The 21,485-nt window shown below is 46.8% G+C and overlaps 2 protein-coding genes across 2 annotated transcripts; both read right to left on the reverse strand.

Annotated features, from left to right (window-relative positions):
* Positions 1 to 823: 823 nt before the first annotated feature.
* LOC123745866 (collagen alpha-2(I) chain-like) lies at positions 824 to 3,703 on the reverse strand. Its single transcript, XM_045726953.2, has 5 exons — positions 3,550 to 3,703; positions 2,304 to 2,381; positions 1,378 to 2,139; positions 1,104 to 1,294; positions 824 to 1,016 (listed from the first exon to the last, which is right to left on the reverse strand). Exons 2-5 carry the CDS (start codon positions 2,379 to 2,381, stop codon positions 893 to 895), a joined length of 1,155 nt encoding a protein of 384 aa, XP_045582909.2. The 5' UTR covers positions 3,550 to 3,703; the 3' UTR covers positions 824 to 892.
* Positions 3,704 to 17,860: 14,157 nt separating this feature from the next.
* LOC138359006 (uncharacterized) lies at positions 17,861 to 20,123 on the reverse strand. Its single transcript, XM_069317541.1, has 5 exons — positions 20,035 to 20,123; positions 19,261 to 19,329; positions 18,442 to 19,146; positions 18,168 to 18,358; positions 17,861 to 18,094 (listed from the first exon to the last, which is right to left on the reverse strand). Exons 2-5 carry the CDS (start codon positions 19,327 to 19,329, stop codon positions 17,971 to 17,973), a joined length of 1,089 nt encoding a protein of 362 aa, XP_069173642.1. The 5' UTR covers positions 20,035 to 20,123; the 3' UTR covers positions 17,861 to 17,970.
* Between the last annotated feature and the right edge of the window lie 1,362 nt (positions 20,124 to 21,485).

Here is a 21,485-nt window from a genome sequence, read left to right on the forward strand (position 1 = left end):
GCCAAACCCCCGTTTACGAATAATAATTATCAAAAAAGGCAACAAGCCGGGAAAGCCATGTAGCCGTTTATGAATGCAAAACTGTACATGATTACATGTGAACACTTCCGGAACAAGCACTTCGCCGATTACTTTTTTCGAAATATACGCTCTAAATGCTTCAACATACTACAAATAATCGCCAACAGGACCTAAACCACCTAACCAATGCCTTTATAATAGTAATATGCACAGTATGCCAAGATATTAATTTATATTTGAGAATTTCCTATTTGGAATGAACAGCACGTTAAAAATTTATGAAGCGTCTCTGGGGTCGACCGCTGTGTGGAATGGCTTGTCCGAGGACGGCTTGCATAATAAGTTGCGAGTCTTTGTAACTACCTTTTAACATTCATAAACTGGGGCTCTGTGAAATGGATTTTAGCCTTTGTTTAGGAGGACAGGCTGCACAGTGTGACAAATTAACTTCAAGTTTTTTGTAACTGGCCGGAACATTTGTGGCAGGCACGATCACAGCCTTTAAAAGCACCAGTTAAGAGTTCTACGGTGCCTGGTTTTGCATTACTAGCCTTATATAGTACCTACCAAAAAAATTCTTTGGTTTCTAGTAGAAGACCAAGCCTATACAAGCGAGAAAGCATGTTAAAACTTGCCAAGGCAAGTTTACTATTTTGTCAAAACTAAGATCCAGCTACTCTTGACAAAACTTCCAAGCAGCACGGCGTATGGCGAGCCCGTAGGGGTCTAGCCTCAAACTATCAATAACTAGTTTAACTACATTAAACCAAAACTTATCTAAATTAGTTAAGTAATAGCCAAATATTTTTGTAAAGTTTACTAGAAATTTTTTACAACAATGCAAGAGTTTTGTATCAAGATTAATAGTCATTTATTGAGGACGGTAGCCGTAGCCGCTGTTAATGTACACAGTGTCCGTCACTGTCCGGTAGTTGGTGAAGGTAGTGCTCTTGGTGTTAATATTCGTGTGTACCACCGTCGCTGTGTACGTCAACCTGCAAGACAAAATATACGTCATTAACACTAGGTAATGTTACAAACACCCCCCCCCCCCAACCACACACACTGTATTCTATACTTACACCTGGGTGGCCGGAGTGGTGTAGGTGTACTGGCTGATTATGTAGGACGTGTGAGCGAGAGTCACGTAACTTAGTGATGTTTCTGTCACGATCCTGAAGTCAGACTTCACTTCCGTTAACGTTACGGACGTTGGCCGGACAAAGACAGACGTCTGGAGAGCGACCCGGTCATCAACGGGAGTGTGTAGCACCTGTGTTGTAGAAGGGAAGGTTATAAGCTGGAAGATTATGCGTACGTTATTATCTTAATATGGCAACGTTACTGTAAACTTACTGAGCGTGTTCCGACGGTGACAGTCTGCACGCTGAAGGAAGTTAGAGTTACTGCCACGCTGTTGAAGGCTTGGTCGGTGACAGTGACGCAACGGTCGACGGTGACAACTTGGGTGACAGTGGGGTGGAAGACATCGTCCACCCTCCTGACCTGAGGGACACCAACAGGTCTGACAACACTTCCAGCAGGTCCAGTGCTGCCCACTGCTACCCGCGGGACGGTCACCTGGTCCAACCTGCCACCGCTGAATATGGTAGCGGGACCACTACCGACGCCCTGGCCGACATTAGGACCGGGACCACCGAAGACACCCTGGTCGACATTAGGACCGGGACCACCGAAGACACCCTGGCCGACATTAGGACCGGGACCACCGAAGACACCCTGGCCGACATTAGGACCGGGACCACCGAAGACACCCTGGCCGACATTAGGACCGGGACCACCGAAGACACCCTGGCCGACATTAGGACCGGGACCACCAAAGACACCCCGGCCGATATTAGGACCGGGAGCTACATCACTGTGAAAGTCTTGGGGAAAATAACGTCCATCAGCAAAACTTGCTCTGTGTTGGCCTGCGTCGGGCAAGAGGCCGCTGGCAGGGCCCTGGAGGATAAAGGCGTCTTTAGCTCCGATAGGTTGAGCGCTAGTCGGCAGGCTTCCGATTGCTTCAGTTAATCCAGGAAGTGGTCTACTAATATCCCTGGGAATACCGTCAAAAGCAGGTGAAGTACTAGAGGACTTCGGGACACCCAGGGTCTGCAAAGTTAAAATGTAAGAAAATTACATTTATTAAAACATTTAAAAGTATAGTTATACTTAGAGTTACTTTGAAAAGAACAAATTATAGCAAGTTTTTTTTTTTTTTTAGTCAAAAATTTACAAAAGAAAATGTTTAGAAAACAGCGAGAGGTTAACTATGCCTGTAATGGTTGGTACTGGCTCGTCACACCGGCCACATAGAAGATAGAGGCCACCAATATTGGAATAGAACACCGCATCTGCAATATGTAGACATTAAGAACATAACATACCCGTTCCGAACAAAAATGATGAAGTCAGATTCTGAAGACAACTTAAACTTTAGACATTTTTAGTCTTGTTATATCTTTAGGATTACTTAAACCAAGTTAATAAAAAGGGGGGGGGGGGGGGGGAAGCTTTTTTTTATTATTATTAAAATTTAGTGAATTATGTCTACGACATGGCAATCTTCAGAAATAAGTGGCAAACCATCACAGCTATAGCCCTTTGAAGGCAAGAGTACAGAAGTTTGGTATAATATCTAGGAAAGTAATGGTTCCCAGTCGCCGACTGTTTCCGATTTAACGCAATTACTTTTTACCAGCGTTTCAGACATTCTTGCCGGTCTAATATCTAGGGAACGCTTATTTAGGCAATTTTATACCTGTCAGTGTTAGGATTACAGCTCTAAATAGTTGAAGTCTAGTTTAAAAGCAAACACTAGAATGATTCGGTCATAGTATTACATTAGAGTTATCTAAAAATAAGTTACTAATACAATTTAAAGAAATTTGAAGGCAAGACTATTTTAGGTAAAGGGAAGCAATTAATGTTTCCGATAGCATTTTAGTAGTGAAATTTAATCGACATGCTTCAAAGACTGGAAGCCAGACTGCAAGGGGCAATTGCTTTCCTCACGGAACTATTGTTATTTTAGAGTTGAAAGGGGGAGGGGGGGGGTTAGTTATCACCCCTGCCACATGCACCAAGCCACCTCAAGGCAACGTTGGAGGTATGTAGGAAGGCAAACTCCATTGTCATAGGAGTTCGAACATGAAGTGTTTCTACAACTAGACATCAAAGTACCTGTAGTAAAAGTAGTTTAGTAGTATTCTGCTTTACATATTGCCTGGAAGATGGCCAGACTAACTCACCCGGCCATCAAGGGTCGGCACCAATACCACCTTTTAGAGCCTGTTAGGTACTCACGGGAAGATTAGTTTAATAATTAAAAATAAAAGAGTAAGACGTTTTAAGGCTGCACGTAGCACTTTAAATATGAAGTTTAAATGAATTTAAAAAGTTAAATATTACATGCTAACCAAACAAATCCATCACAATTTTGAGCAAATAAGGTGCAAAAATAAAACGCTTAACTCGCTGATAAACTACCGAAATAAGAAGTCAAGACCATTAACTTAATACCTTCAAAGACGAGGACAGACGATGTTACTGGAGTGAAGGCGAGGAGGAGAGTGAGGAGCTGGGCCCCACCTGCCCGCCTCAACACCTCCCTCACACCCTCCTCATGGTCGCTGCCTCTCATAATACACCCCTTCTTTACCCCAGTATTTACACACTCACTCGTAATCCTCTAACACTCTTTGTTTCCCTAAAGTTAACATCGTATTAGTAGTTAGTATATTTATTGTGGCACAACAGAACCTAACTGCCGGTGAGAACGAGGCAAAGTGACCATTATGGACCCGTAAGTGACACTCAGTGGCTTAGCACAGTCTTCCCACACACGCCCCAACACCCAGTGGGACAGGTGGTCCTTGGGTCGTCTAGGACAGTGTTTCCTCAACCGCAGATCTATGGACTAAATATTTCAAGGGTTGCATGGAACTAATATACTGTATAGTACTCTAACAAAATATGAACCCTTTATGAGTGTGTTGAACCCAATGTCTGCTGTTGTCATATACACGCAGTTTTAACTGAGATTAACAGTGCAGGGCGAGTGACATATATATGTGTGTATTTGTTACACCAATGGCTACTGTCAATTTTGCTGGCTATATCTATTTTGTGTAGGACTCCACAAGTGTGAACGTGGCTGTTGGTGGGGTCTACAGGTGTGAACGTGGCTGTTGGTGGGGTCTACAGGTGTGAACGTGGCTGTTGGTGGGGTCTACAGGTGTGAACGTTGCTGTTGGTGGGGTCTACAGGTGTGAACGTGGCTGTTGGTGGGGTCTACAGGTGTGAACGTGGCTGTTGGTGGGGTCTACAGGTGTGAACGTGGCTGATGGTGGGATCTACAGGTGTGAACGTGGCTGTTGGTGGGGTCTACAGGTGTGAACGTGGCTGTTGGTGGGGTCTACAGGTGTGAACGTGGCTGTTGGTGGGGGTCTACAGGTGTGAACGTGGCTGTTGGTGGGGTCTACACGTGTGAACGTGGCTGTTGGTGGGGTCTACACGTGTGAACGTGGCTGTTGGTGGGGTCTACAGGTGTGAACGTGGCTGTTGGTGGGATCTACAGGTGTGAACGTGGCTGTTGGTGGGGTCTACAGGTGTGAACGTGGCTGTTGGTGGGGTCTACAGGTGTGAACGTGGCTGTTTTTTTTCTTTTTATTATTAAAACAGAGCAATTACAGCATACAGTAACCATATAAACAGGAAAGCAGAGTAACAAATAACACAGAATAACAACAACACAGATAACAAGGAACACAGATCACCATAACACAAAAGTGAAAACAAAGAATAACATAAAACTCATAAGAACACATACACACAAAAACAAAAGCAGCACTACCCAGATGGGGCGTGCCAAAAGCGTCAGTAAGTACAATAACACAAGGAGCACAATAAAACCAGAGGTAAAATAGAAACAAGGAATACACATACAAAATTACACAACACACCACAGAATCGAGAACACAATAACAGAACATGGTAATACAATACTGTAAATACAACATAGTAAAGAAAATGCAGGAAATTAACAAGGGAATACAACAAAGCAATACACAGCACAGTACATAGAACAAAGGAAACAGAACACATTTGCATGACATAGTAAATTATCAAATAAAAAATAAAGAATCGGTATAGCACAAACCAACATCGGAACATATAACACAGCAAATAGGACACAGATAAGAGAACAAATCGTAAATAAGCATAAACAAAAATGGAATCTTACACATAGGTAACAATGAAAGAGTAAAAAAAAAGAAAAAACACTAGAGCATTATAACCCAGCAAGAACTAGGTAAGAAAACAAGGGGAAAAAAAAGGAGCCCGTAACACATAGCTCAACAAACCAACGAAAGAAAGAAGCAACACAAAGCAAGAACCACACACACAGTCAATCTTCATATTTATCCGGATAGTAACGAATCGGGTACTTCTTCCGATAGGCATCCCACTGTGCCCACATTTCCATAGGCGCGTTAACGTGACTACGTAACCCTCGTGGTCGACGCATGACGTCAGGAACCTCCAGCTCGGCTCCCTCCACCACGGGGGCGGTAGGCACGGGAAGAGGCCGCACAGAGGGCTTTGATACAGACGGTGGAACCACACGGGACTGAAGCACAGGAGTCGCCTGGACACAGGCCGGCAACTGAGCGGGCGGAGTCGCAGGGGACGCAAGCACAGAGGGCGATGGTGCAGGGGCCGACACCACAGGGGACGGAGTAACAAAGGATGACTGAGCAGAGGGCAAAGGCGTGGAAGGCACAGACATGGACGCCAGAGGCACGGAGGCCGCCGGAACAGAAGCATTTGTAAGAACCGGCACCAAGCCCCTACCCTCTCTCGCAATCTCGGCCAGTGCCACAACCTCCCAACCCGGGGAACCAGTATCCGGTGACGCGGAGGCAGCCGGAGAAGACACCGGACCAGGGCCAGGCGACAATCCCACCACAGGACCCATCACTGCTGCAACACGACCCACAGGAGTCGCAGGCACTCCAACAGCGTCGCACACATCACCATCCCCAGAAGACGAACTCCCGGAGTCTTCAAATTCCCCGACGTCGGCCCAGGCCGCATTACGAGGCGGAGACAGACTCAAAGCTCGTCGCGAACGCTTGGACACAGGTCGCAGATCGTCGGAACTATCACCTCCACTAGGAAGCACCGTAGCAGAACCGCTGGTTGCCCGCGCAACTCCCCACAGCGCACGATCACTCGACATTGCAGCCTCAACAACCCGGGGAACAGGACCACACACCACAGGAGACATCACAGTGTGCACGTCGACACGGGTCGAAGACACAGCTGCCGGAGACAGTACAGGCCAAGGCACAGCCTCGACGTCCGGAGCCACGAGACCACACACCACAGGAGACACAACTGGAGACGAGGCAGGCAGGGGAGGCTTAGGTGCGGGAGCCGGGGATGCACTTCCTTCCACTCCAACACCCACAGCCACATCAGAGACCGGCAACTGAGCAACAGAGGACTGGGTAGTAACACTGTCCACAGCAGCACCTTCCGACAGGTCCGGGACCGCCAACAGGGGAAAGTCCTCCTCCCTGAAAAGGTTCACAGGCCCGACCCAGCTCGCACCACATCCCGCAGCCTGATGGCCCGAGAGTCCGCACCGGAAACAGACCCCCATAGAACACGCGTACCATGAAGCCCAGAAGCTGGAGGGACGAAGGGATGGAGTCCTTTAAGCGCAGCGCCACAGTGCGGGTCCCATTCGGGATACCCTTCCATCGCCCGGAGGAGACTGCATTCATTCGGACACTCAAGACCCGCCCATACCGGGTAAAATGACGCTGCAGAAGAGAGTCAGGGAACTCAAAGGGAGCACCATGAACCGCCACATAGGTAGTCTTACTGCACCTGTCCGACATTACCACCGAACCACCACCCTCAGGCAGAGTAAATGTCCTCCCGTCATAGCGGTCCACAAAGACACGATACACAGCCGTGGAGCAGAATTTCACAACAGCTCGATGCTCGGATACAAGTTGAACGCCGCACACACAGACGCCACATACACCCGCAACATGTAGATCATCACCACTTCAGCTGCCGGGTAAGACGCTGGGCCAGTAAATTCTAGGCCAATGGTATCTCTCCGCTTCACAGGGGGGAAAGGGGCCGCCATCCCTCCAGCCGCCACGGCCCCAAGGGTCCGCTCACACACACAAACTACCACGGGCCAGCAAACCAGGAGCTCACAGGCGACACGTCCACCTTCGCCCAGAGCTAGGCGAACACCTCCATGAACGTGGCTGTTGGTGGGGTCTACAGGTGTGGACGTGGCTGTTGGTGGAGTCTACAGGTGTGAACGTGACTGTTGGTGGGGTCTACAGGTGTGAACGTGACTGTTGGTGGGATCTACAGGTGAGAACGTGGTTGTTTTATTTTTTTATTGGTACAGAACAAAATTACATAAATAAACATAAAAGACAAGGCACCAAAATGCCACAACAAAACAAAATTATACACAACATATATTACAATAAACAATACACTAACCCATCTCATGGAAACTACGAATAACATGAAACCTACAACATAGAAAAACTAAACACATTGACAACAGTTGCACGAGGATGGTGGTCAGGGCGGCGAGCAACAGCACAGAAGGCGACGGCAGAGCGAGCAGGGGCACATCCAGATGGATCACGGAAGCCTGGTGCACAGAAGATCGCATGGAAGCCACGAGTCGACTGCACCAGGGACCGCAGCATGGGGGCTGGCAACACAAAGGCCGGCTGTGCGAGGGGCAAAGACTCCACTGGCTGAATGTCAAGGGCTGCAACACAGAGGTCGGGTGCACAGAAGTCGCCTGCACGGGGGCTGAAACAGAGCGCCGCAACACGGGTGCAACCTGGACTGAGTTTTCAATACCAGCACCATCGCCCACCCCTTCACCTTCCACCGCAGCTGGGGGGACAACTTCCCAACCCACTGACGCAACACCCGGCGGGGGTTGCTGTTGGCCTGTGATATGGGGGTGCCGTTCCCCCCCTGTCCTAAGGAAGGATACGATTGATTCGTAATTCACCGGACAGGCGTCGTGCCCTGCTGTTGAACCCTTTGCGGGTGAATATGGCGGAGGTCTTTGGAGTACAGCTTGTCGCCAGTCACCGGCTGTGGTGAAGTTCGGCTCCACGGCTGTCGACAGGTGATTCGTGGATCGTTATGATGGGCGATCCTTCCCGCTGCCCGCGGGTGGTGGTTCTGTGTTGGTGTCTGATCGATGCGGCGAGACCACATATGTTGTTGTGCATGGGGCTTCGTTTGAGCTCCCTGAGGATCTTCTGCGGTGTTACTTTGCCCGGTTTGGGCGGGTGCTGAGTGTGCGGTTGAACATCATCTCCTCCGGGAGGTGGAAGGGTGTTCTGAGTGGGACCCGCATGTTGGCGATGCACCTGAATTCCCTTATACCGTCGCCGGTCCTGCTTATGGGGTTTTATGTCCGGGTGTTCTATGCTGACCAACCCTGGACTTGCTTCTGGTGCAAGTTGTCGGGGCAACAGGCTGTGGGTTGTGGTGCTGGCAGTGTCCGCCCTGTGAACCTCTTCCTGGAGGAGAACTTCACCCCGCTGCAGGGACTGGAGGACTCTTGTGTGATGCCAACGTGGATGCTGTTTACCCCGTCGGGTGGCCTGGTGGTGTTGCCAATCTCTGCGAACCGCCCGGTTGGTGGTGTGGTTGTTGCGCCCATGGAATGTGCGGTTCCGTCCCTGACGCCCCTTCCCTGCCTCTTCCGCCCTGCCTGCCCCATCTCTGGGTACTTTGTCTTCGGTGGAGTGTGGCTGTGCATTGCCAGGAGCTGTGCGTGTCCCTGTGAATGTTCCTGCTGTGGAGTGTTTTATGGTATCTCCGATGGTTGAAGTCAGCTGCGGTGTTGCATGACCGCCTGATGCGTGACCGTGTCCGGTCTCCTGGTGTTCCTACTATGGCACCTCTGGAGTTGGATGATAATCCTGCCGACGAGTGCCCGGTGTCGAAGTGTGTGAAGTGTCGGGCTCCCTGTTTGTCTCCCCCAGAGGGGTGTCACCTGGGCGGATGTGGTGGATGCAGAGTAGCCTTCTGCTGCCGAGGATGCGGCTCTTGCGCAGCCTGTGGGTGGTGTTGCCATCGTGGTGGCGGGTGCCCTTGTTGCGGAAGTGATGACTGGTATGGTGGCCTTGATCCCTACTCCTGTGCCCGCCCCTGTGCCCAAGTGTAAGTGTTGCCCTGCCCTCAATGCAGCTGGCACGGTGCCGCCGGCCCCTGTGTTGCAGCCCTCGCCCTCTGTGGTTCCACCGGCGGTGCCTCTGCTTCTTGTGCAGCCGCCCTCCACCCTCCTGTGCAGTCTTCTATGCCTCAATCTTCTGTGTTCCAGCTGGATGTGTCCCTGCCCACTATGCCGATGCCCAGTGGTGGTGGTTCGTCACCTTAGAGACACGTCATCGTGCGCCTGTTTTCAATGTGTTTAGTTTTTTCTGTTTTGTGTATATACCTATCTCTATGTGTGGCCTGGGTGCCTGGTGTTGTTTATGTGGATGGTTGGCCCGTCCTCCGTGTGTTGTGGTCGGGTCCGTGAGTGTTTTCTTGCGTGCATAGCCTTCCCGGCTTGGTGCCTTCTCTGATAATTACTTACTTTTGCGTGCTTGTGCTGTGTTTTGTGGCGCTGTGTGTGGCCCCGAAGTTTCCACCGTGTGTGGGGTTGGTGGCCCTGTTGATTGTACCGCTTCCCTTTGTGGAAGGATTCCACTTGCTGTGTTCCGGTAGTGTCCTGTATTTGTCTTTCTGCGTATATTCATGTGAGATGTTGGTTTATTCTGTTGTGGTGCTTCGGTGCCTATCTTCTTATATTGCCGTTATCGGCTGTTTTTTTATTTATGTTTCTGTATTGTTTTCATATGTTTGTATTTAGTTTTTCTGTGATTTTCGATATTTTTTTTACTGTGTGTTTATGTTTGGTTGCCCGATTTACCTATTTTGTCTCTTGTTTTGTTACTTTGTTTTGTGCTACTTTCCTGGTTATTATGTATTGTGCTCTTTTGTTTTGTTACTGTGTCATTGCTGCTTTATTTGTTTTGCTTACTGTAATGTTTATGTTGCGCTCTGGCGCCTCGGTGCCTTTTTTATTGTGTATTTATGTATGATTTACAAATAAAAAATCTTATTCATCATTCAAGATGCCAGAACAAGAGCAGAAAGACAAAGGAGCGATGTCACAAGTACCAGGTTCTGGAGTGTGTTTGGCAGCATTCGGACGGGATCTTGACGCGTCTACTTTTGTCATCCTGTAAAAGATATTGATAATGAACGCATCTTGCAAAAACCCTTCTTGTTCTATAGACACTTGTCTGCCATTGGTCATTTTATCCAGCATTTTATAGCTAATTGATCAGTATCTGCAATGCCCGGTCTTTCATTAATGATTGGGAACAAGGGTCGCATTCTAATACACCGGAAAACTTATAAGATTTATCTACGTTCCTAGGGGACAAGCTGTATCATATGATGGCATAACATGTCATACCATCAGGACCTGGAAAGGTCTTATCTGGAGAGCGCCGCTTGCATCTCCCAGACAGTCTGTGGATAAGTATGTGTTTCTTCATAAGGTCTTGAGCCAGTAATCGGAAAAAAATAACTTTGTATGGCAGCGGCGGGCTTAGATACCTCAGTCAAACTGTCGGCAAATATACTGGCAACACTAGGGATGAAAAAAACTGATTTCCTGACCAGATCCGTTGCATGCTAGCCCGACGCAAAATAGTGGAGTGGAGGATGCACGATAGATATAGCACGTTCGGTAGCCATTCTTTACTATTAATCATATGATGCGAGTTTTCAGGTACAAAACCTTAAACATTTATCGCCAAGTAGTTATCACAAGTAGTGCGCCAGCTGGGAAAACTGTAGCACCGTCTGTGTTGCTTGATATTCAAAAGGCGCTAAGTATCGCCCCCGACGCCAATACGAGAACAGGAGGTAAGGCAAGTGATATCAGAAGTATCTGCTTCACCAAGGCTTCTATTGAAGAACAAGAAGACGAGGGAACATTAGGAAAGCAGGACATTCAATCATCCTGTAAATCAGGGCATTCTACAGGGAGATGAATGACTTGAATGGGACAATTCAGTTTGGACAAAAAGGAGCAGGACGTTGTTGCATCGCAATGACCATGAGTTAAGCAGGGTGTGACAGGTACCCAACGTAGCCAAAGCCGTTTCCCCATCGCCTACTACAGTTATGGGAGAAAGGCCACGGGAGAAAAGTCATTTTTTCAAGAGCATTCAGTTTACTACTTGAAACGACAGGCCAACCAACCATTCTGCCAACTGTTGCAGAATGACTGTGTAGAATTTCTAAAAAGGAATCAGTTTCCGGGAATGTGGCAAGTAAGAATGACCTTAGCGGTGGCATCTGCAAGTTAATTTGAGGCAACTCTAACATGGCTGGGAAACTAACAAAATTAAACACAATCATATCAGCTAAAGAAACTTCCAGTATTGGATTTTTACCATCACAGGATGCAAAGGGTTAAATGAATAGCGTAGAAAACACTGCTAGATTCTCCCACAATGACGAGGGGTACGTCCATAGAGAAATCAGTCTAGCATACAAATCTGCTACAAGTTCTGCCTTGAAGATGCTAGTCTCCAGGGGCAGGCCGCACAATCGGGGAAAGAAAAACAGTTACAAACACCGTCGGCAAACTTTAACCATCAGTGATCACAGCGAATGAGTACGAGCGAGGAAAGAAGTTACAGGAAATGGCTTCCCGAAACGGGAAGGGTAGTGAAAGCCTTCACTGTAGGTCAGGCTCTTTCAAGGTTTTGTAAGTAGGAACCTCCATGGAGGCACAGTAAGAACAGGAGGATAGACATTACCGTTATGTTGTTAGCGAGAAGTTATAAATTATACGAGTTAACACTTTCTGATCATGTGAGTGCCTTAAGCCATATTTTTAACACTAAAAGCCCCAGGGAAATTAGCTTCCATACTATAACCTGTGTTAGTGGATGATCAGCCTGCATTCACTGGTGCGATAGCCAATAGACATTATTAGGACTTTAATAACTCCAACCACAAAAAACTCTTTGCGCTACCTTATCTACATTCTATACTTCACCCCCCTTCCCATTAGGTAGGAGTATGATTTACAAAGTCAATACTATAGGTAGACCTACTGGTTTAAGATACATCCTTTGAACATTTCCCCCCATATACCCAGTACAATTATCCCGTTGGAGTGCAGAAATAAACACTTTCTTAGCCCAAGTAGCATTTAACGCAATTTAACATTAAGAATGTTGGCTGGCATTTAAACTAACAGGTGGGAATACTTTTAGTAATATACAAGATGCCATTGATCACAACCAACCCATCCAGAGTGCAAAATAGCAATCTTCTCCAACATGGAGCCTGTACCACCCAAATTTCATACATTAACCGCCTACTAACAAAACTGTTTCCATATACAAGCTCTGGGGAAAGGTTGAGGGGATAAACGGAAGTCACCAGAGCCAAGGCATCTACCTGCCAAGAAGCAGGTTGACACCTCAATGAGCAGCCTTGAACAGTCTGGAGGCAGACGAAGATCGAGGTCGAGGGGTAAATTAGCTATATGGATAAAAAATAAGTAAACACAGTAATACAGCCATAACAGAAAAAAACATCAACATCAGCATTAACATTAACAAGTCAAGAAACACATGAACAGAACTCAAGAACAGTTTATCAAATACACAAACAAAAATCGTATAATACTCAAAATGGAACATTTACAATGAATATCTGCTGCAGTTACTTATATATATATATATATATATATATATATATATATATATATATATATATATATATATATATATATATATATATATATATATATATATATATATATATATATAAAAGTACATGTAAAACATGCTACAGAAGACAATAAATACAAGAAAACCTAGAACACAACCATAAAAAACACAAACCACCAAAATACAAAGTAACAGTCGGAAAACGAAGTAAACATATCAACAAACATCATAATACAGAAACAAACACAAAAATAACCGTATCCAAACAGCACATCAAATCAAATAACGCAATACAAATCAAAAACCACACGTACTGTTAATCATCATAATATTTATCCGGTACTTTTTACTCTAGGCATCCCACCGAACCCACTCCTTCGTAGACGAGGAAACATAACCACGCGATCGCCGCGGGCGATACATAAAGTCGGGTACATCCATCACGGCGCCCTCTATCACGACGGCGGATGTCACAGGGGCGGAATTCACAAGGAGAGGCTGCACAGACCTCAGCCGCGCAGGCTGAGGAATTACAAGGCCCTGGAGAACAGGAGCCGGCCATACAGAGGACGGTTGCACAACGGGCAGAGACGCAGGGGACAAAGTCACAGAGGGCGATGGCGCAGGGGCCGACACCACAGGGAGCAGAGTGACAAAGGGTGACTGAGCAGCGGGCGGCATCACCGAGGGCAGATGCACGGAGGACACAGACATGGATGCCAGTGGCACGAGGGCCGCTGGAACAAAACCTTTAAGAACCATCACCAAGTCCCCCCCCCCCCCCCCCCAAGTCAGCCCAGGCCTCACCACGAGGCAGAGAAAGACTCGAAGCTTGCCGCGATCGCTTGGACACAGGTCGCAGGTCGTTGGAACTATCACCCCCACTAGGAGGCACAGGAGCAGAACCTTTGGTCGGCCGTGTAACTCCACACAGCGCATGATCACGCAACATCGCAGCCTCAACAACCCGGGGAACAGGACCACACACCGCAGGAGATGTCACTGCGTGCACGTCGACACGGGATGAAGACATAGCTTACGGAGACAGTTCAGTCCAGGGTGCAGTCGCGATGATTGGGGGCACTAGACCACACACCACAGGAGACACGACTGGAGACTTGCCTGGAGACGGGGAAGGCAGAGGTGGCCGAGACGGGGGAACTAGGGTCGCACTAACACCTCGACACCCACACCCCCAATCACATCAGGTGGGCACCAGAGACCGGCAACGGGGCACCAGACGACCAGGAAGAATCACTCATCACAGCAGCACCTGGAGACAGGCCATGGGCCGCCAACGGAGAAAAGTCTTCCTCTCTGAAGAGGTTCACAGGCCCAACCCGGCTCGCATCACAACCCGCAGCTTGGTGGCTCAATAATCTGCACCGGAAATAAGTCCGGCTCTGACCCGCATAGAATACTCGCACCGTGAAGCAAAGAAGCAGGAGAGACGAAGGGATGAGGGGTCCTTCATTTGCATCGCCACAGTGTGGGTCCCATTCAGGATACCATTCCACCGCCCGGAGGAGATAGCATTCTCCTGGACTCTCAATACCCGCCCATACTGGGTAAAGTGACGCCGGAGAAGGAGTCAGGGAACTCAAAGGGAGCACCATGAACTGCCACATTAGAAGTCTCACTGCACCTTTCCGAAACTACCACTGACCTCAGGCAGAGTGAGGATCCTCCCCGTCATAGCAGTCCACAAAGTCATGATACACAGCCATGGAGCTGAATTTCACAACAGCTCAATGCCTGGACACAAGTTGAACGCCGCACACAGACGCCACATCCACCCATAACAAATCAAACATGACCTCCTCAACTGCCGGGTAAGACGCTGGTCCAGCAAACGCCGGCCAATGGTATCCCTCTGCTTATTAAAGAGGAGCCGCCATCCTTCCAGCCGGCACGGCCCCAAGGCCCCGTTTACAAACACAAACGACCACTGGCCAGCAAACCAGGAGCTTACAGGCGACACGTCTGCCTCCGCCAAGAGCCAGGCGAGCACTCCCAAGAGAACTATAAAGTATTATAAATCATTATAATTTAATATTACTGACAGATGGAAGACAAAGTGGAATGATTAGGGACTAGGTGTTTTTGATTAGAGGACAGAGTCAAATAAGGTGTTGTGAAAAAGGAGGAGGCAGTTAACGAGAGGGAGGTCAGACAGGTAGACTGCCATATCAAACTGCCACCGAGGGAAAAAACAAGAGAGAAGAGGCCGGAAGGAAGAGAAAAAAAAGTGCGATACCAAAATGGGAAAAGGATCACTGTTCTGCATGTCAAGAATTTTCAATGTCAGGTGTTATATAAATCGAAAAAATGAGAATGATATAGGGAAGAGGAGCGAGATGCAGCACATACGCATACGTCATATCAGAGGAGTTGGACGTGGCATCTTTACTTCAGGGAAAAACCATTTCGATTTTTCAAGTGTAGGACGGCTTCTTCAAATGTAGAAGTAGCCATCCTCAACTTGAAACCTCAAGATCGCAAATCTTTCCCCTGATAATTACCTTACCTTCTTCAAATTGATATAACGCGTTCACGATTGAGAAAAGGCAGGATGAGTATCACCATAGTTGACGCAGCGAGCACGGGGAGGAGAACAGTGACCTAAAATTGTCGAGGTCACCACACAAGGACACCTCGCTACTTGGTTGTTATACCCGAGGCTGTGGGGGGGGGGGGGGGTGTTGTCACCCGACCCTGGATATGTAGATTACAAATTGGGTTTAAAAATGTTCCTCTAAAAGGTAACATTTAATATTTTAATATTATGCCCATACCCGAACGATGCTGCGATGGAGGAAAGGGAGAGAAAAAAAAAAGAAGGAAAGTACAGCCGTCTGAAAAATGAACTGAATTAGAGCTACGAACACCCAGATTTCTCAATTATTTAAGTGCAGATATGACATCCGGCAATGCCCGGGCAACGCCGATTATCGGATTACGTGGGTAAAATCATTAGTAGACTGTAGCAGTCCTTGTATCAGAAGTTGCAGCGTGTCATGTCATTTTAACCTTTGCTAACAACCATGGTAGGTTCAGTAGCCTCTTTTTAATTATGGGGACCTAACCAGCAGCCCTATTTACCCCAGGTTTATAGTTTTGGTCCGATTTCCGATGGTTCGTATTCCAGGGCCTGTGGATATACCAAACTTGCACTTTTCCCACCAGCGGCATGTAGGACGAAAGGAATGTCCACCCTGGCCGATCCAGTCATGATTGTGGCCTCAATCACATGGGAAAGGAACTACCTCTTACTAACAAAGACACCAAATTCCCTAGAATTATGATGGAGGGACCAACCTTCAGCACCAGGTTGAATGGATGTATTCCCAATAGGCTTTAAATCAAGGAACTGTTGGGTATTGCACTACCTGGTCTCCAGAAAGTGTCTTTGGCCTCCCCGGCTCAATATGACGGCATTTATGTCCCCAACAATATCCTCCTTGGGTGCAAGGATGGTCTCCCCCCCTCACACCATCACTGTATCCATTCCTCACGTAGTCCTTGCAACGGTGATACCTACCACCTTGCATTGCATTCTAGTGATCACCTTCCAGGAATACAGCTCGCCTACAAGTTTCATGAAGTGTTACAGCCATTTTATGTTCAGAGGTGCACAACTGTTCAGGGAACAGTGGCATAGCAACCTCAGGTAGAACAAGTAATTATCAAAAGAAGGCACCAAACCGGGAAGGCTATGTAGCACCATCAAGTGTTTGGAATGATCAGAGCGCACCAAGTATCACCACGGATGCCAGCACGAGAACAGAAACGTACAAGGCAAACGATATCAAAAGCATTCTATTCACCAAGAGGGGGCGGGCGGGGAAGGGAGAATTAAATTCCGTTTACTCATACAGGGAGCGGCCCAAAATCTATACGGAACAAGGATTACAAAGGTGAGCATAACCTTTAACATTATATGGTCAGTGGGAGGCCATTAGGAAACTTCTGCAGATCTCTTGTTGGGCCGAATCTTTCCCGAGCCACACGGAATATGGCCCCACTCCCCTCCCGTTCATAACACATTAAACAAAGTAGCACCGCCGAATCCAAAGAATCACGAAAACTGCGTCTTTCAGTTCAGGACTTGTAGCTTCTGCTGAAGTTAAAGTCTTTACCCATTACCAGATGGGGAGTTTCTACGGTAACTTTCCAATTTAGATTACAGGTGGAAGGAGAGGGCCATAATTTGACATTCGTCTTTGTATCCCGAGTGCACTTCTGTATGCATCGCTTTCCTTCATTGGAAGGCAAGAGGCGAGGAAAGCAAATCTCTAGATTTTTATCACTAATGCACCTCGGCACAGGATGCTTCGGTGTTGCTTGGTTTGACTGTTACAAGTGCTAGTGTACATGCCGTCTAGTACCGATGAAAGCAAGAGTACCAACAAGGTTAAATATTTTATATCAGAGTAACAAAAAGGCACAGAAATATAACTTAATCAGTTAACAAAAAGTATTTACTACCCTCTGGAAATAGGAGTGTGCGTTATATAATATTTTATATAATTTTTTTTTTTTTTTTTTGGGGGGGGGGGGGGGGAAAGGGACGTTGTAAGGAGAAGCAAGTCTTAATGAAAACTCTTTGAAAAACCAAGTTCCCGAAGAAGCATCCCTCGAAACGTTTTCAGTTAGGAGAGTGCCAGTCCATTAGTGATTTTAGTGTTTAAGTCTAAAAATCATATACCGTAGGCGATATCTGCCTTACAGATTTCGCCCCCTGGTTCTCTTTGAATAGTTTGAAATCTCTGCCTAATCTTTAAAGCTGTAGCATTGCCTTAAGTGGTCTTCGAGAGCAACCACTACAAACATTTAGTAATACAGACAAGAAGATGCTTAATTTTTGAAAACGTCCAAACACTTAAGTAGTCAGACTCCTGACTTTGTAATTTTTCTTTTTTATGCCGGCCAAAATCACGTAGTTATACTTTAAGGCAGAAGTTATGCAGCGGGTAACTTTTGGTCTTTTAAAAAAAATACTGAAGTCTAAAAATGTTTTAATCAATACATTTATTCTAACCAAATAGATGCATTACAGGAATATACTACGTGCCTCATTTTACCCATGGTCTAAACTTATTAATACAAAAGTTCACTATTGAGGACGGTAGCCGTAGCCGCTGTTAACGTATACCGTATCAGTCACGGTGCGGTAGTTTGTGAGAGTAGTTCTGTGGGTGTTAATATTCGTGTGTACCACCGTCGCTGTATACGTCAACCTGAAATACAAAATTCATTAACTTAAAGTAACAATTATTAACCATCACTCAAACACAAGTGTCTACTACTTACACCTGGGTGGCCGTGGTGGTGTAGGTGTACTGGCTGATGACGTAGGACGTGTGGCCGAGGGTCACGTAGCTTAGTGACGTCTCTGTCACGATCCTGAAGTCAGACTTCACTTCTGTTAACGTTACAGACGTTGGCCGGACAAAGACAGACGTCTGGAGATCGACCCGGTCATCAACAGGCGTCTGTAGCACCTGTGAAGTAGAAGGTATTGTTATAAGCGGGAAAATGATTTGAGCGTTATGATCTTGATATTGCACATTTATCGTGAACTTACCGAGCGTGTTCCGACGGTGACAGTCTGCACGCTGAAGGAAGTCAGGGTGACTGCTACGCTGTTGAAGGCTTGGTCGGTGACAGTGACGCAACGGTCGACGGTGACAACTTTGGTGACAGTGGGGTGGAAGACATCATCCACTCTCCTGACCTGAGGGACGCCAACAGGTCTGACAACACTTCCAGAAGGTCCAGTGCTGCCCACTGCTACCCGCGGAACGTTCACCTGGTCCAACCTGCCACTGCTGAATATGGTAGCTGGACCACTGCCGACAACAGGACCAGGACCAGCAAAGACACCCTGGCCGACAACAGGACCTGAACCAGCGAAGACACCCTGGCCGACAACAGGACCTGAACCAGCGAAGACACCCTGGCCGACAACAGGACCTGGACCAGCGAAGACACCCTGGCCGACAACAGGACCTGGACCAGCAAAGACACCCTGGCCGACAACAGGACCTACATCACTGCGAAAGTCTTGGGGAAAGACACGTCCATCAGCAAAACTTCCTCGGTGCTGGCCTGCGTCAAGAACAAGGCCACTGCTAGGGCCCTGGAGAATAAAGGCGTCGTTAGCTGCGCTAGTTTGAGCTCTACTCTGAAGGGTCCCTCTTGCTCCGATTGACACAATAAGGGGTCGACCAGTGTCTATGGGAATATTGGGACCAAGAGCAGCGGATGTACCGAAGTCTTGACGTGGAGCCTGGAATGTTAAGTTTATATGAAAAAAATGGTAGACATTCAGGCGAATACACAGTATATGAAGCTCAAGTAATTTATTTTATACAGCTAAATGTTTAAGTATCCAATAGCACACCTGTAAGGGTAGATATTGACACGTCACTACAGCCACGTAGAAGACCAGGGTTAATGTAGAATGCAGCATCTGTAATGTAAGGAAGACTTTTTGGGTAGAAGAAGTCCAAAGGCAAGAGACTTTAAATTCCAAAATGGTTGCAATATGTTAGTGTCAAGATTAAGAATAATTGATTGAATTACTTTAGTCATTTTTTAATGCAGCTCCACATCGATACAAATATTTTCTCTAAACACGTAATAAACAGTTTACACCTCCAGGAGGAGGAGCCAGTCGGTCACGGTGTTAAAAGTATGGGTAAAGAGAAAGCAAGAAAAGAGATTTTAGTGGGATCGGAATTAATGTTATAGTAGTGTTTAAACGAGATTATGGAAAGTTTACACTTAATTACTCGCTTCGCAAGGATTTATTTCCGAGAGTTTAAGCATGGACAAGTTAGATAACATTCAGATTTTCCTCAAGACATTTGTAGAGATTAAACTTAAAAATATTTTTATGTTTAAGATTGTCTGACCTCCCGTCTTTCTTAGAACGTAACTTTGACCAGGTCACACGCAAAATTAATTCCCTTGAAGTCTTACATCAAGCCCTCAGGAATTTATAAAAAGAAAAAAGAATTAAGATTTAGAGAAATTATGATCCACAAGTCTAATACGTAACACAAACTCAACACGTCCTTAACTCTCCCAATACAAACCCCCTGAGCTGGTATCAACATATCGACGACTTTACACTAATAACAAAATTTAAACACAAAACGCAATACCATAATACCTTGAGCCAGACGATGTTACTGGAGTGAAGGTGAGGAGGAGAGTGAGGAGCTGGGCCCCACCTGCCCGCCTCAACACCTCCCTCACACCCTCCTCATGGTCGCTGCCTCTCATAATACACCCCTTCTTTACCCCAGTATTTACACTCATTCGTAATCCTCTAACAGTCTTTGTTTCCCTAAAGTTAACATCGTATTAGTAGTTAGTATATTTATTGTGGCACAACAGAACCTAACTGCCGGTGAGAACGAGGCAAAGTGACCATTATGGACCCGTAAGTGACACTCAGTGGCTTAGCACAGTCTTCCCACACACGCCCCAACACCCAATGGGACAGGTGGTCCTTGGGTCGTCTAGAGTTTCCCACAGCCTCAAGTTCTTATTCTTTCAGTAAATAATCTTACGTTTATCTACACGGAGCCGCTTGGGGATACTCGGGATGGGAGAATATTCCTTTATATGTCACTGACCTGGTGGTTCCTGGGTCTGTATGTCTGTCTACCCCTCCAACCACATTCAACTCACTCTCTCACTTAACTCATTCACTGTCTCTATCTCATTGTATCTCTCTCAAGACATTTAGCAAACAGTCAACGGACCCACAACGTTGTTTGCACTACCGTTACGTTGATGCACCGTTGCAACACCGTGATTCCGGACACATTTAATGTGACGTTTTCCGTATCATGTGATGTTATGAACAGCTGAAAAATTCTTGAAAAACTCTGCAAAATAGAACCACAAGTTCAGACTTCATTGGAGTCGCTATAACAGCAAACATTCCTTGATGGGGACCAATGGGGGTCGTCCCTGGCCTGCCTATGACAGCCCTCTGCCCCCTATTTTGTTATCCTTATAAGTTGGATGAGGTTAGCCGCAAGCGTCTGGATTCCAACCATGGACAATTACTATGGACTAAAATACAAAATTATCTTGTTTAAACCCCCCCCCCCCCCGAAAAAAATAAAAGTCAAGATTTGTACTATTAATTTTATAGGAGATCGCGAGAAAGAAAGCAAAGCCAAACCTTCGTTCTCGACTCGCAGTTGAGGATCCCAGGGTCGATCCCCGAGCCAGACAAAAATGATCTCAAGCTTTTCCTTTCACCTAATTCCGCTGTTCACCTAGCAGTAAATAGGTACGCAAGAATTAGGCAATTGTTGCATCCTGGGGAGGGTCAAGAGTTTAACCTTGAGGGGGGGGGGGGAGGGGGTACCAAGATAGAGACCTTAAGTGATTATATTATATAATAAAATAGATAATTTATTATTTCTTTTATCTTATTTTTACACGGGTATTACCTGCCCTAGTGACCAAGGAACGCTTCACGGAGCTTCGGCAGTGCTTCAAGTGCTACAAGTACTTCCTCTACACCAGGAAGTACACCGAGAGAGCGCAGAGATACAGTCTCTGTGCCCGGGAGCTCCAATCATGGTGCTGCACATCCTCCCA

The sequence above is a fragment of the Procambarus clarkii genome, chromosome 88 (assembly GCF_040958095.1).
Source record: "Procambarus clarkii isolate CNS0578487 chromosome 88, FALCON_Pclarkii_2.0, whole genome shotgun sequence".
NCBI lineage: Eukaryota > Metazoa > Arthropoda > Malacostraca > Decapoda > Cambaridae > Procambarus > Procambarus clarkii.